Source organism: Saimiri boliviensis, chromosome 8 (assembly GCF_048565385.1).
Source record: "Saimiri boliviensis isolate mSaiBol1 chromosome 8, mSaiBol1.pri, whole genome shotgun sequence".
NCBI classification, from domain to species: Eukaryota; Metazoa; Chordata; class Mammalia; order Primates; family Cebidae; genus Saimiri; species Saimiri boliviensis.
The window spans coordinates 109,248,191-109,262,642 of record NC_133456.1 but is presented as its reverse complement, the minus strand read 5'-3'; the positions used below and the strand labels follow the sequence as shown (position 1 = coordinate 109,262,642).

At 43.2% G+C, this 14,452-nt stretch overlaps 1 protein-coding gene and 1 pseudogene across 4 annotated transcripts in view; one reads left to right on the top strand and one right to left on the bottom strand.

The window, feature by feature from the left end:
- The window catches only part of SEC61A2 (SEC61 translocon subunit alpha 2), a 58,152-nt gene continuing 43,700 nt past the window's right edge, over positions 1-14,452 (top strand). For all 4 annotated transcript variants that reach the window (XR_012518963.1, XM_074405038.1, XM_074405037.1 and 1 more), the window contains exons 1-3: positions 1-120; positions 3,363-3,430; positions 7,110-7,175. Coding sequence is in view for 3 of the 4 variants with exons in the window: in XM_074405038.1 (XP_074261139.1) it covers positions 114-120; positions 3,363-3,430; positions 7,110-7,175 (141 nt within the window). In the remaining variant the exon portion in view is untranslated. The remainder of the gene's footprint in view (positions 121-3,362; positions 3,431-7,109; positions 7,176-14,452) is intronic.
- LOC101036099 (large ribosomal subunit protein eL32-like) lies at positions 6,369-6,820 on the bottom strand (annotated as a pseudogene).

Here is a 14,452-nt window from a genome sequence, read left to right as displayed (position 1 = left end):
TGCGCGGGGCCGGCAGTAGCACGTCAGTAGCCGGCACCGAGGCCCGAGCCGCGGGAGCCGAGCTAAGGCAGCGCAGAGGCAGCGGTTGCCTCCGGGCCTCCCCAGCAGCCGCCATGGGCAGTGAGTAGCGGCGGCTGGAGCGGGGCTGTGGCCGGGAACGCAGGCCCCACCTGGGCTGCGGGCGGTGGGGCCGGTGCTCTCTCAGGGTCGTGCGGGCCGGGGATGCGCGGGCCGTGTCGGGCCGCTGCGGAGGGCGCGGGCCAGGGGCCTCCGCCGAGGCTCCCCGGGGCTTGCGAGGCCTTGCCCGGCGGGTACGGGGATCCGGTGTCCCGGAGTTTGCGCTTGCTAGAGGGCGAGGATGGCGCTGGGAGGCCATTGGTTTTGGGGGCAGGGAGTTAGGGCAGCGGGTGAACCTGGACCACTTTTTAATTTTTCAGAAATTAAATTAAAGAAATCCCGTAGTTTTATTTCCCCATCATCCTTCCTTGGCATGTTGCGTGGAATAAAGCTCCCGTAACTCGTTTAATTAAAAAAAAAAAGTGATGCCTGGCGTGTGTTTTAGGGGAGGAAAGGAGAGCATTGGTAGCACAGCATTTTCCCTAAACTGTTCATTCTGTAGCGTTTACTGAACACTGTAAGGTTGTATAGCCTTAGGAACAAGGTCTTATGCTATAGGAATGCATTTCAGGGCCCTGCCCTAACACTCAACCCCACATATGTGCACGAAGCTGCTTGCATGACTGTGAAGATGTTCCTTGGATGAATGGGTCACGCATACCCAAGCAGGGCACCCATTAGCCAACTAGTGGACATTTGGGGGAAATCAGAACGGGAGTAGGAGAGACCCTTGGCAAAATTCTGCATCACAAGGATAAACAGGGGGCAGCCAGAAGCTCTGCTTGAACGTGAATACCGTTTACAGATGATCATAAAATATCAGGGAAACAGTAGCTTGGATTGAGGTGGGAGGGAAAAGGGTTGGAGAGGCTCTAGGAACTCTCCTGATGTGATTGATACTTGTTTTGCGTTAGCGATGAATGCTTTCATAATTCAGATTTACTTTCCAGATAGTCCAGAATATTAGGTTGCTGAAAGATTAATTGCGGTTTTCAGTTACTTTTCAAAAAGCGCAGTTACTTTTGCACCAACCTAACAGTACTTGGGTAGCAAACATCTGCTCATCAAAATTAGTGAATTCTTCTGTAAAACGTCAGTGACTGGCAGGGCGCAGTGGCTCATGCTTGTAATCCCAGCACTTTGAGAGGCTGAGGAAGGTGGAATACCCGAGGTCAGGAGTTCGAAACCAACCTGGCCAACGTGGTGAAACTGTCTCTACTTAAAATATAAAAATTAACTGGGTGTGGTGGTGGGCGCCTGTAATCCCAGCTTCTCAGGAGGCTGAGGCAGGAGAATCGCTCGAACCCAGGAGGTGGAGGTTGCAGTGAGCCGAGATCGTGCCACTGCCCTCCAGCCTGAACGACAGCGAAACTCCATCTCAGAAGAAAAACAAACGTCAGTGATTGCCATCATTTGTATACTTTTTTAAAAAAGATAATATAGTCAGCTTTAGGCTAACTGTAGAAATGTAATCACATCAGCTTTAAGACAGTTTTGGGATGTTAATATACAGAATCCAGGTTTTTTGTTAGTTAGTTAGTTTGTTTTTGAGTGGGAATTTTGCTCTTGTTGCCCAGGCTGGAGTGCAGTGGTGCGATTTGGCTCATGGCAGCCTCTGCCTCCCAGCTTCAAGCAGTTCTTCTGCCTTAGCCTTCCAAGTAGTTGGGACTACAGGTGCCCACCATACCTGGCTAATTTTTTTTTTTTTTTTTTTTCAGTAGAGATGAAGTTTCTACATTTTGGTCAAGCTGGTTTTGAACTCCTGAACTCAGGAGATCCGCCCACCTCAGCCTCCCAAAGTGTTAGGATTACAGATGTGAGCCACTGCGCCTGGCCCAGAATCCAGTGTCTGTAGGGGAGGAAGAGCCGAAGAGCCCAACTAATAGCTGGCTGTGGCTTGTCTTTCTCCACATTGCAGACCCTTTAGCAAAGGACAGAAACTTGAGAGATTGTCATCTTCACCCTCCAGTTCTCCAGCAGGACTTGACTTAAGCCATCCCAGAAGATGGTGTCTATCCTTAAAGAACCTTGCTTTATCTTACCTTTATATATTATAAGAGTAGTCCAGGAAAACAATACTTTCTGGTGAAATATAATTGTAAATTATCTGGGCTGATTATTTTACATAAGCAAGTACTCTGGCATTACCTGGGAGAGTAACCAGGCAATGAAATATGAAGCAGAGATTACCTACTTTAAAAAGTTAACTATAGGCTGGCTGGGTGCCATGGGTTCAACTTCTCTAACATACTAGGCTTCTACCCAGCCACAATCCATCGTTTATCTCCTCACTCAAGCCTACACACAAGTCAAAATCTGGCTTCACTTTTACTAGACCTAATGTAATTAGGAAAGTCTAATCCGAAAACAGTTTCATAAACCCGAATTTCAGCCTCTATCATGATATCAACTCAGAAAGGCCTAGTCAAAAGTCCTGTAGTCTCAGTACTTTGGGAGGCTGAGGTGGGAAGATCATTTGAGGTCAGGAGTTTCAGACCAGCCTGGCCACCATGGTGAAATCCTATCTCCAGTGAAAATACGAAAATTAGCTGGGAGTGGTAGTGGGCACCTGTAATCCCAGCTATTCGGGAGGCTGAGGCAGGAGAATCAATTAAACATGGGAGGCAGAGGTTGCGGTGAGCTGAGATCATGCCACTGTACTCCAGCCTGGGCAACACAGCAAGACTCCGTCTCAAAAAAAAGAAGTTAACTATAGGAGATGATTCTGTAATTTTTTGTGACTTACACATTTTGGTATCTTTCAGTTGTTTAAGTCAGTTCTGCAGATTAAGCCCATTTCCTGTTGTACTTCCTGAGGGTACAAGGTACCCTCCTGTCTTCCTCGTCTGATACCTGTTTTCTTCTATCATGCATTGTCTCATGGGTCCACAGTAGAGTGCATTTGCTCTCTTTGGATGTTGTGATGCCCATTGAACCACTCCCTTTCTGTATGTATAAAATGATTGGATACAAGTGTGAGGACGCAAAGTTCTAGAAAAAGGATGCTTGGATGCCTTTGTTCCTACTGACTAGCCATCAAACCATTTGGGCTTTTTTGTGCCTTTAATTCTGTCTCTTTCTTTATGTATCATTTGAAATGGAGAGCAGTATGATTATTTAATTTTGAGCTGTAAGGATGGGGTGAATTGCTGGTGAAAGAGAATATTTGTGTTTGATTCTCTAGAAAGATACATCTTTTTTTAACTTTATAATAATAGGGACATTTATTCTTTTTCTTTTTACAGTCAAATTTTTAGAAGTTATCAAACCTTTCTGTGCAGTTCTACCGGAAATTCAGAAACCGGAAAGGAAAGTAAGTATAATATTTTAATAATAGAGAGGGTAGCTCAAGGACTTATCCTACTAAACCAGCAAGGTTCATTTCCTTTCTTCAGCCCTTCTCTGTTGGTAATTGGCAAACTGTTGCTGCTCATCCTCCTGCAAGAGGCACAGAGTGAATAAAACGAATATAAACCTGTTTAAATCTAGATAGGTTATCTCATGCTTTCAGAAATGACTGTTCTTTAAGTTGTGGCATTTCCAAACTAAGTGTTTCTTTGGCCTGTGTGTTAGTGAAGACAGTATTCTCCTGTCTGCAGTGATCCTGTATAATTCCTGTAGTGTAGGGTGTATATTGTCCTTGCTAATGATGTGACTACTGGGCTAGAAGTAACCCAGTCTGCTGGATAGGTTTTGATGAGTACAGCTTTATGTAAATGAATGGCATTTGTGCATATATATACCTCCCATTTCTTGATTCATTCATTGGAGAGAAAAATGACAAGAATGCATTCAGAAGATAATTGTGACTGGGTCAAATCGTTCTTTCATCATTGCAGACTTTCAGAGTTAAGGTATTTTAATTCTGGAAATACTATTAATCCAGATTGGCCAATTTCTAGAAATTCTTTATACTTTCAGTTTCTCATCAAACTAATAGGAATAGGGACGTAGAGATAGGTAAAAAAATGTTAAACTTACTATTTTATTTAGAGGTTTTTTTTTGATTCACACAAAAAAAGAAAAGAAAAAAAAAGATTAAATAGAGGTTTGTTTTTTTTTTCATTTCTTTGAGATTGTAAAAGTAGTTGTTCCATTTACATTTAAGGCATCTTGAGAAACCCTAGCTTTGCAGTCTGTAAAATATTCATATGCCACTATCACAAACAGGTCTACCTTTGCACAGTGCAGTGTTTACTGAATCACATGCACATTGGATCTGTTATGCTTTGCCTGCTTTTCAGTTTCATTTAACACCATACAATGCAGATGAGAACTGCCTGTATTTAAATTACCTTTTTTTATGAAAAGTAAAGAAACTTGTATTCAGGAAGTTCAGCGGTTTGTTGTACCTTCTACTAAGGTGAAAGGGACATTTAAAGAGAAATCTACCTAAGACGGTACTTCAGAAAGGGACATTTAAGAGTGAATAATTCCATGTCAAGATAGGGGACGTTAGTTGCATTTTCATGTGGATTTGTGTTTTAAATTTGCTATTTCAAAAACCAAACACTGCCTGTTCTTACTCATAAGTGGGAGCTGAACAGTGAGAACACATGGACACAGGGAAGGGAACGTCACACACCAGGGTCTGTTGAGGGGTAGGGAGAAAAGGGAGGGACAGCATTAGGACAAATACCTAATGCATGTGGAGCTTGAAACCTAGATGACAAGTTGGTAGGCGCAGCAAACCACCATGGCACATGCATATCTATGTAACAAACCAGCACCTTCAGCACAGGTATCCCAGAACTTAAGTTAAAAAATATGTATATAAAATCAGAATATTTCAGGTAAAAATTTCGAAGTGAAAGAGAAACTGAAAAATTTAGATTTCAAAATTCTTCCCTCAGTAAAAGAAGATTTAAAAAATATAAATATAAGAAAGTTTAATTTTTTGGAACTTGTTTCTTTCTCTTTTTACATTTGTATAATTTAAGTAGCCCAAGGGCAGTTTTGTTACATGGATGTATTGTGCAGCGGTGTTAGTGTATCCATCACCCAAATAACGTATGTTGTACCCATGAAGTGATCTCTCATCATCCATCTCTTGCTGCCACCCTGTGCCCTTTGAATCTCCATCCAGTGACTGTCATTCCACACCCTGTGTCCATTTGGACTCATTGTTTAGCTCCCACTTTTTTTTTTTTTTTGGAGACGGAGTTTCGCTCTTGTTACCCAGGCTGGAGTGCAATGGCGCGATCTCGGCTTACCGCAACCTCCGCCTCCTGGGTTCAGGCAATTCTCCTGCCTCAGCCTCCCAAGTAGGTGGGATTATAGGCACACGCCACCATGCCCAGCTAATTTTTTGTATTTTTAGTAGAGACGGGGTTTCACCATGTTGACCAGGTTGGTCTCGATCTCTCGACCTTGTGATCCACCCGCCTCGGCCTCCCAAAGTGCTGGGATTACAGGCTTGAGCCACCGCGCCCGACCTTTTTTTTTTTTTTTTTTGAGGCCGTCTCGCTCCGTCGCCAGGCACCAGACTGGAGTGCAGTGACGCAATCTCGGCTCACTTCAACCTCCGCCTCCTGGGTTCAAGCAATTCTCCTGCTTCAGCCTCCTGAGTAGCTGGGATTATAGGTGCACGCCACCACGCCCAGCTAATTTTTGTACTTTTAGTAGAGACGGGGTTTTACCATGTTGGCCAGGATGGTCTTGATCTCCTGACCTTGTGATCCGCCCGCCTCCGCCTCCCAAAATGCTGGGATTACAGGTGTGAGCCACCATGCCCGGCCTAGCTCCTACTTTTAAGTGAGAACCCACAGTGTTTGATTTTCTGCCTCTGAGTTGTTTCACTGAAGATAACCTCCTTCAGTTCCATCCATGTTGCTGTCAGGGACATGATTTCATTCGTTTTATGGCTCAAAAGTATTTTTTTTTGGGGGACGGAGTTTTGCCGTTGTCACCCAGGCTGGAGTTCAGTGGTGCAATCTCAGCTCACCACAACCTTTGCCTCCCAGGTTCAAGCAATTCTCCTGCCTCGGCCTCTGGGAGTAGCTAGGATTATAGGCATGTACCACAACGCCCAGCTAATTTTGTATTTTTAGTAGAGTTGGGGTTTTCTCCATGTTGATCGGGCTGGTCTTGAACTCCTGACCTCAGGTGATCCACCTACCTCAACCCCCCAAAGTGCTGGGATTATAGGCATGAGCCACTGTGCCTGGCCTGTATTTCATTATTTATATATAGCTATATATATATATTTATATATAGCATATCTTCTTCTTCTTTTTTTTTTAAGGAAGGAAGATGCCAGTTTTATTTAAACACAAAACGTGCACATAAGCTGTCTACTCATTTTCTTCGCTGCGCAGCCTGGCATTGGGGTTGGTGACTCTGATGGCCAGCTGGGCAGCTCTCCACAATGGCTTTGTGGTTCTTGGAGGAAACATTGTGAGCAGTCTCAGCACAGTAAGATTTTGTTGCACATCAGCAGCACTTCCAGCTCCTTGATGTTGTGGACCAGGAACTTCCGGAAGCCACTGGGCAGCATGTGCTTTGTTTTCTTGTTGCTCCCATAACCAATGTTAGGCATCAAGATCTGGCCCTTGAACCTTCTACGAACCCTGTTGTCAATACCTCTGGGTTTCCGCCAGTTACGCTTAATTTTGACATATCAGTCTGACTGGTGCCGGATGAACTTTTTGGTTCTCTTTTTGACAATCTTGGGTTTCACAAGGGGTTTAAGGGCGGCCATGATGCCGAGGAGATCGCTGCTGCCTCCATAGGCAGTGCCGAGGAAGAGAGCGCGTATCTTTTTTATCCAGTCATTAAGAAGCATGTGCACGTGTGTGTGTGTATGAGAGAGGATGGAATGTCTATTAAACTTTGTACCTAACAAACCAAAATGCTTGCTCTATAACACATATGGACATTTCCAGCTTCTGATGATTAGGACCCAAAGAAGAACCTCAAAAATCCTGTCCCCATCCCCCCAAAAAATGTGCTGTTTCTTGGTTTTGATTGATCATTCTTTATATTTTGTTCAGATCCAGTTTAGAGAGAAGGTTCTATGGACTGCAATAACGCTCTTCATTTTCTTAGTATGTTGTCAGGTATGTAATTCCACTGTTAAATAAATGTCTCTACCATTGTTCTAAGGTCTTGATGGTTAGAGTTTGAGAACATTTTTTTTCTTGTTAAAATAATAAATATATTAGCTCAACATCTTGTCATCTATCTCTTGATAATAATGCTCAGTATATATTGAGTATTACTATCCTTTTTACTTTTTATTATCAATTTTTTTTTTCAGATGGAATCTTGCTCTGTCATCCAAGCTAGATTCAGGGACATGATCTCTGCTCACTGAACTTCTACCTCCTGGGTTCAATTGATTCTTCTGCCTCAGTCTCCTAAGTAGCTGGGACTATAGGCGTCTGCTGCCATACCTGGCTAATTTTTGTATTTCTATTTTATTTTATTTTATTTTTGGGATGGAGTTTCACATTATCATCCGGGCTGGAGTGCAGTGGTGCAATCTGGGCTCACTGCAACGTCTTCCTCCCTGGTTCAAGTGATTTTTCTACCTCAGCCTTCCACATAGCTGGGATTACAGATGCATGCCACCATGCTGGGCTAATTTTTATATTTTTAGTAGAGGGGATTCACTGTGTTGGCCAGGCTGGTCTTGAACTCCTGACCTCAAGTTATGCGCCTGCCTTGGCTTCCCAGAGTTCTGGAATTATAGGCGTGAGCCAGTGTGCCCAGCTGAATTTTTTTTTTTCAACCTCCCCACCTACCCGCCCCAGCTGAAATTTTGTAGTTTTAGTAGAAATGGAATCTTGCTGTGTTGGTCAAGCTTTTCTCGAACTCCTGACCTTAGGTGATCTGCCTACCTCAGCCTCCCAGATTGCTGGGATTACAGGCATGAGCCATCGCACCTAGCCTGTTATCCTTTTTATCTGATAATTTTTTGTTTTCAAAAAGAGATGGGGTCTCTCTAAGTTGCCCAGGATGGTCTCCAGCTCCTAGGCTCAAGTGATCCTCCTGCCTCAGCCTCCCAAGTAGCTAGGACTGCAGATGTGCACCACCATGCCTGGCGAATTTTTAAATTTTTTTGCAGAGAAAGGGTCACACAAAAATAGAATCCTGTGGTTGTACTATGTTTAAAAATTACTAAAATTCAATGATAGTTTTTTCTTTTTTTTTTTTTTTTTGAGACAAGGTCTCACTCTGTCACCCAGGCTAGAGTGATCACTTCAGTCTCAACTTCCCCAAGCCCAGGTGATCTTCCCACCTCAGCCTTCTGACTAGCTGGGACTATAGGCACAAGCCACCATACCCAGTTAATATTTTTTTGTATTTTTCATAGAGATGGGTTTTACCGTGTTGCCTAGGCTGGTCTCAAATTCCTGGGTTCAAGCCATCAGCCTACCTCTGTCTCCCAAAGTGCTGGGATTACAGGCATGAGCCACCATACCCTGCCCAATGATACTTTCAAATAAAATTTTGCAGACATATTAAGTTCACAGTGTGAGGATAAAATGTGATCTGGCTATGTCTTAGGGTTGTTGTAAAGATTAAGTAAGATAATTTAGGTCAAGGTGGCTGGGTACAGTGGCTGATGCCTGTAATCCCAGCACTTTGGGAGGCCAGGGAGGGCGGATCACTTGACATCAGGAGTTGAGACCAACCTGGCCAACGTGGTGAAACCCCAACTCTACTAAAAATACAAAAATTAGCCAGGCGTGGTGGCATGCACATGTAATCTCCCAGCTACTCGGGAGACTGAGGCAGGAGAATCACTTGAACCCGGGAGGTGGAGGTTTGCAGTGAGTAGAGATCGCACCACTGCACTCCATCCTGGGTAACAGCAAGATGCTGTCTCTAACAATACAACATAACACAACAAAACAAAAAAACCAAATCATTTATTTTAGCTCAATTTAGATCAAAGTTTTTTGAGGATTTCGAAAAGCTGTTGAAATACATGTAAGAACTTTTAAAAAATTATATTAGGAAGCAGAGCAGATTAGGTACATAATCTGGAGAAAAACTATATTTTCTTTCTGAAGGATGAAATGATCTGATTGTTAAAGTACTTTTACTGCAGTTTGCTTTAGATTTGTTTTAAATGATCAGGGAGAGGAGTTTGAAAAAACACAGAAAAATACAAAGAAAAAGAGAATAGTCATTCATATTCCTACCATCTACTTTTAGCATCTTAGAAACTCCTCTCCCCATCACTAAAAAAAAAGTCAATCTCATGGAGGTATAATATATATACAGTAAAGTACACCTGTTTTTAGGCGTACATTTTGAAGAGTTTTGACAAATTTCTACACCCACGTTAACTACAACCTGTGTGGAGGTAGAAGATTTCTGTCACCCTCAAAGTTTGCTATAACCTTTCTCATTGAATCTCCATAGGCTGCCACTGATCTACGTTCTGTTACTCTAATTTGATTTGTTTTTTCTAGAGCTTCATATAAATGGATTCATATAGTAGTATTCCTTAGTGTCTGATTTCATCATAGTATTTTTGATATTTATCCATATGATTGTTACAGCAGGAATTCATTCCTTTTTATTTCTGAGTACTGTTCTGATATATGAATTTATCAGTTCATTCATTGACTTGTTGACATTTGGGTTGTTTCCAGATTTTGGCTACAACAAATAAATTTGCTGTGAACATTCATGTATAAGTCTTTGTGTGGACATTTTTTCATGGATGAAATGGATGAATACTTAGAAGTATAGTTGTTGGTTAATTTTTTAAATTATTATTATTTTTTAAATAGAGACACAGTCGCGGTCTGTCACCCAGGCTCACTGCAACCTCTGCCTCCCAGCTTCAAGTGATTCTCCTGTCTTGGCCTCCCAAGTAGCTGGGATTACAGGCACATGCTACTGTGCCCAGCTAATTTTTGTATTTTTGGTAGAGCTGGGATTTCACTGTGTTGGACAGGCTGGTCTCGAACTCCTGACCTCAAGTGATCTGCCTGCCTCCACCTCCCAAAGTGCTGGGATTACAGGCGTGAGCCATTGTGCCCAGCCTCACATGTTTCATGTAATAAATTAATTTATGCATCTTAGGTTACATTATTTCTTCCCTTATACATTTATGTAGTTCCCAAACTGTTTCTTTTTATCTTTCTCATGCTTAGGCAGCTCTCCCTAGTGTGGGAGATTATTCTCTTTCTTCTGAATCTCAAACAGGTTCTAGCCAGTTTTCCTGAGGGAGTGGTGGGAGGTGAGATAAACTGAGATAAGTACAGTGATGCTGCCTGGGCTCTGCTCTGTCCTCACTTAAAAAAATTATTTTATTTAATTGGTATGTAACTGATGTATGTATTTTCAGTGTACATGTGATAATTGAATGCATTCGTATGATTATTAAATGCATTTGTATTATGTATAAAGATTCAGTCAGGGTAATGAGGATATTCATCACCTTAAATATTTGTCTTTTCTTTATGCTAGAAACATTTGACTTATTCCCTTCTAGCTGTTTTTTGTGTGTTTGTTTGTTTGTTTGAAATGGAGTCTCAGCTCTGTCGCCCAGGCTAGAGTGCAGTGGTGTGATCTCGGCTCACTGCAACCTCTGCCTCTCAGGTTCAAGTGATTCTTGTGCCCCACCCTTCCAAGTAGCTGTGTTTGCAGGTGCATGCCACCACACCCGGCTAATTTTTTGAGTTTTTAGTAGAGATGGGGTTTTGCCATGTTGGCCAGGTTGGTCTTGAACTCCTGAGCTCAAGTGATCCACTTGCCTCTGCCCCCCAAAGTGCTGAGATTACAGGTGTGAGCCACCATGCCCAGTCCCTTGTAGGTATTTTTTTTTTGAGACAGAGTTTTGCTCTTGTTACCCAGGCTGGAGTGCAATGGCGCGATCTCGGCTCACCGCAACCTCCGCCTCCTGGGTTCAGGCAATTCTCCTGCCTCAGCCTCCAGAGTAGCTGGGATTACACGCACATGCCACCATGCCCAGCTAATGTTTTGTATTTTTAGTAGAGACGGGGTTTCACCATGTTGACCAGGATGGTCTCGATCTCTTGACTCATGATCCACCCGCCTCAGCCTCCCAAAGTGCTGGGATTACAGGCTTGAGACACTGCGCCCGGCCCCCTTGTAGGTATTTTAAAATATACAATACTTCTTGGATTTTTGTTAACTGTCTTGAGAAGCTTTCCACCATCTAACTGAGGGGGAGTATCTTTCATTCTAGGCTCCAGATTGCTGCCCTGTAGTGGGGAATAATTTTTCATTCCCCATTCAGTGTGGCCCATTACGCTTCACTTCCATCAGAGAGGCTCAGTTCCGTTGCTGTCTTCTCTTTCTTCCATTTCTTCCCAGCTGCTGTTTCTACTGCCTCTTAGCCAGAGGAGGGAACAAGATAAGAATATCTGTGCGTTTTACTTCCTGCAGATTTGGAACATTGGTGGGAGGTCTGAGATCCTGTCAACTTCCCGTCGTGAGGGTCAGGAGCGGCTCCAGTGCTGAGTCTCCTTCCTTCTCAGCTGTCTGGAGTGTTTCCCCCAGGACCACCGGGGCTTTAAGTTTACAATCCCTTTTCTTATTTTGCTGCTTCACAGATTTTTTTTTCTCTTTCCAAAGCTTTTTTTCATTCTTGGTAGCTTTTGCTATTTGATGTTTTAAAAAATATATTTTAGACTGGGCATGGTGGCTTACACGTGTAATATCCTCACTTTGGGAGGCAGAGGCAGGCAGATAACCTGAGATCAGGTGTTCCAGACCAGCCTGGACAAAATGCTAACACCGCGTCTCTACTAACTACACAATTAGCTGGGCATTGTGGTGCACAACTATAATCCCAGCTACTTGGGAAGCTGAGACAGGATAATTGTATGAACCTGGGAGGCAGAGGTTGCAGTGAGCCAAGATGATACCACTGTATTCCAGCCTAGGTGGCAGAGTGAGATTCTGTGTCAAAAATAAAAATGTATTTTATTATGTGTCAGAGGAGGAAAATGCTGCGATTTATTTTCATCTTGCTGTCTTCCCCCAGAAATACCTTGTTTGGTTTTCGGTTTGGAAATCCCTGGTGCTGATTTTCTATTTCTTGATCTGATTAGTTCAGGTTTCTATTAGGGCTTGGAATGCTTTGTTTCTCTGCATACTGTACTGTATTTTGTCAAGTTTGTTAAAAGAAAACTTCAGACAAGATAAACTTCGGGTTTCTTGAGCATTAAAGGATTCGTGCATCTGACAGTGTTCAACATGGGTGGAGGGTCAGAGAGCTGCTCACGGGTGTGGGCAATGAGCTTTTGTAGCAGAAGTCAAGAATTTACTCAGCTGGCTACAGCTAGGCATTTGCCTCATTTGAGTATGTTCCAGTGAGAGGTTTCTATGTAGTCAGTAGGCTGGTTGGCTGTCTGTGACTGGCTGAAACTCATTCAGAATTAAATAGCCTCTAAGGTCATTTTCAGTTTTCTTTTTTTTCTGAGACAGAGTTTCGCTCTTATTACCCAGCCTGGAGTGCAATGGCGCCATCTCAGCTCACTGCAACCTCTGCCTCCTGGGTTCAGGCAATTCTCCTGCCTCAGCCTCCCGAGTAGCTGGGATTACAGGCACGCGCCACCATGCCCAGCTAATTTTTTGTATTTTTAGTAGAGACGGGGTTTCACCATGTTGACCAGGATGGTCTCGATCTCTTGACCTCGTGATCCACCCGCCTCGGCCTCCCAAAGTGCTGGGATTACAGGCTTGAGCCACTGCGCCCGGCTTCAGTTTTCTTTTATGTGAGTTCAGGGTACAGAAACAACTGCAAGCTAATGGCTTCCTGCTTAGAGTTCCTTAACAAGTTGAAACTGAACCTGGTGCGGTGGCTGACGCCTGTAATCCCAGCACTTTGGGAGGCTGAAGTGGGTGGATCATGAGGTCAGGAGTTCAAGACCAGCCTGGGCAAGATGGAGAAACCCCGTCTCTACTAAAAATATAAAATTTAGCTGGGTGTGGTGTTGGGCACATGTAATCCCAGGTACTCTGGAGGCTGAGGTAGAGAATTGCTTGATCTCGGGAGGTGGAGGTTGCAGTGAGCCGAGATCTTGCCACTGCACTCCAGCCTGGGTAACAAGAGTGAAACTCCGTCTCAAAAAAAAAAAAAAAAAGTTTTTGGTTGTTGTTTTGTTTTTGTATTTTTTGAGATGGAGTCTTGCTCTGTTGCCCGGGTTGGAGTGCAGTGGCATTTTCTTTGCTCACTGCAACCTCTGCTTCCCAGGTTCAAGCGATTCTCCTACCTCAGACTCCTGAGTAGCTGGGACTACAGGCACATGCCATGACTCCTGGCTAATTTTTTGTATTTTTAATAAAGATGGGGTTTCGCCATGTTGGCCAGACTCATCTTGAACTCCTGGCCTCAAATGATCTGCCCACCTTGACCTCCCAAGGTGCTGACATTATAGGCCTGAGCCACTGCACTCTGCCCTCATCTCTCACTTTGAATGAAGAGTGTCTACAGCTACAGGGTGCACATAAAATATCCATGCTTCATGCTTTACCAGTTTTGTTACCAAGTTAATAAGTTCAGACATTCAGAGATGTTTAGGTTGATCACGTAGGTTGTTTACAATTTCTGCCAGCATCTTTTGTAACTTTCTTAAAAAGCAGTTTCATATAGAGGTTTCTGAAATGTCTTTGTCTGATCCCCACATGGTTGAGGAGGGGTTAAGGGCATGTGTTATATCCTAAACATGGGCCATATAATACAAACCAATCTGAAGTTAAGTTTTTTTTTAATGAAAAGTTAATGTCCTCATTATGGAAAATTTGATACATTTTGAAAAGAATACAGAAGAAAAAGTTAACTATAATTCCACCATCTGTAGATAATCACTGTTTAGTATTTAAAAACATATCTCCTCCTAGTTTTATTTTCTATACATCTTTTTACAGAGTTGAAGTTTATGTATACGCTTTTGTACCTTTGTTTTTATACTAGGACTTCTTGGGAAGTTTTATTTTCTGTACATCTTTTTACCATGTTGAAGTTTAGGTAGATGCTTTCGTACCTTCGTTTTTATACTAGGGCTTCTTAACAGTGGCACTGCAGAATGTTAGGTGGGATGATTCCTTGTCATGGGGGTGGGGGCTGTCCCGATTATTTTAGGATGCTCAGCAGCATCTCTGGCCTCTGTTCACTAGATGCTAGCAGCACCTCCTGTTCTGTGAAAGGGCTGTGTATTCAAAATGACCCCCAAACACTCACGGTGCTGAGAAACTAATAAATGTGGCAGACAAATCCAGTTTGTCAGTAGAGGGTGATTTTCTGGTTAGAATCGTAGTTTGGGGCAGCAGTGAGACAGGGAAAGGCCTGCACTGTTACTCCCAGACCCAGGGCTAAGCTACCGTAGCGAAAGGGTGTACGTGC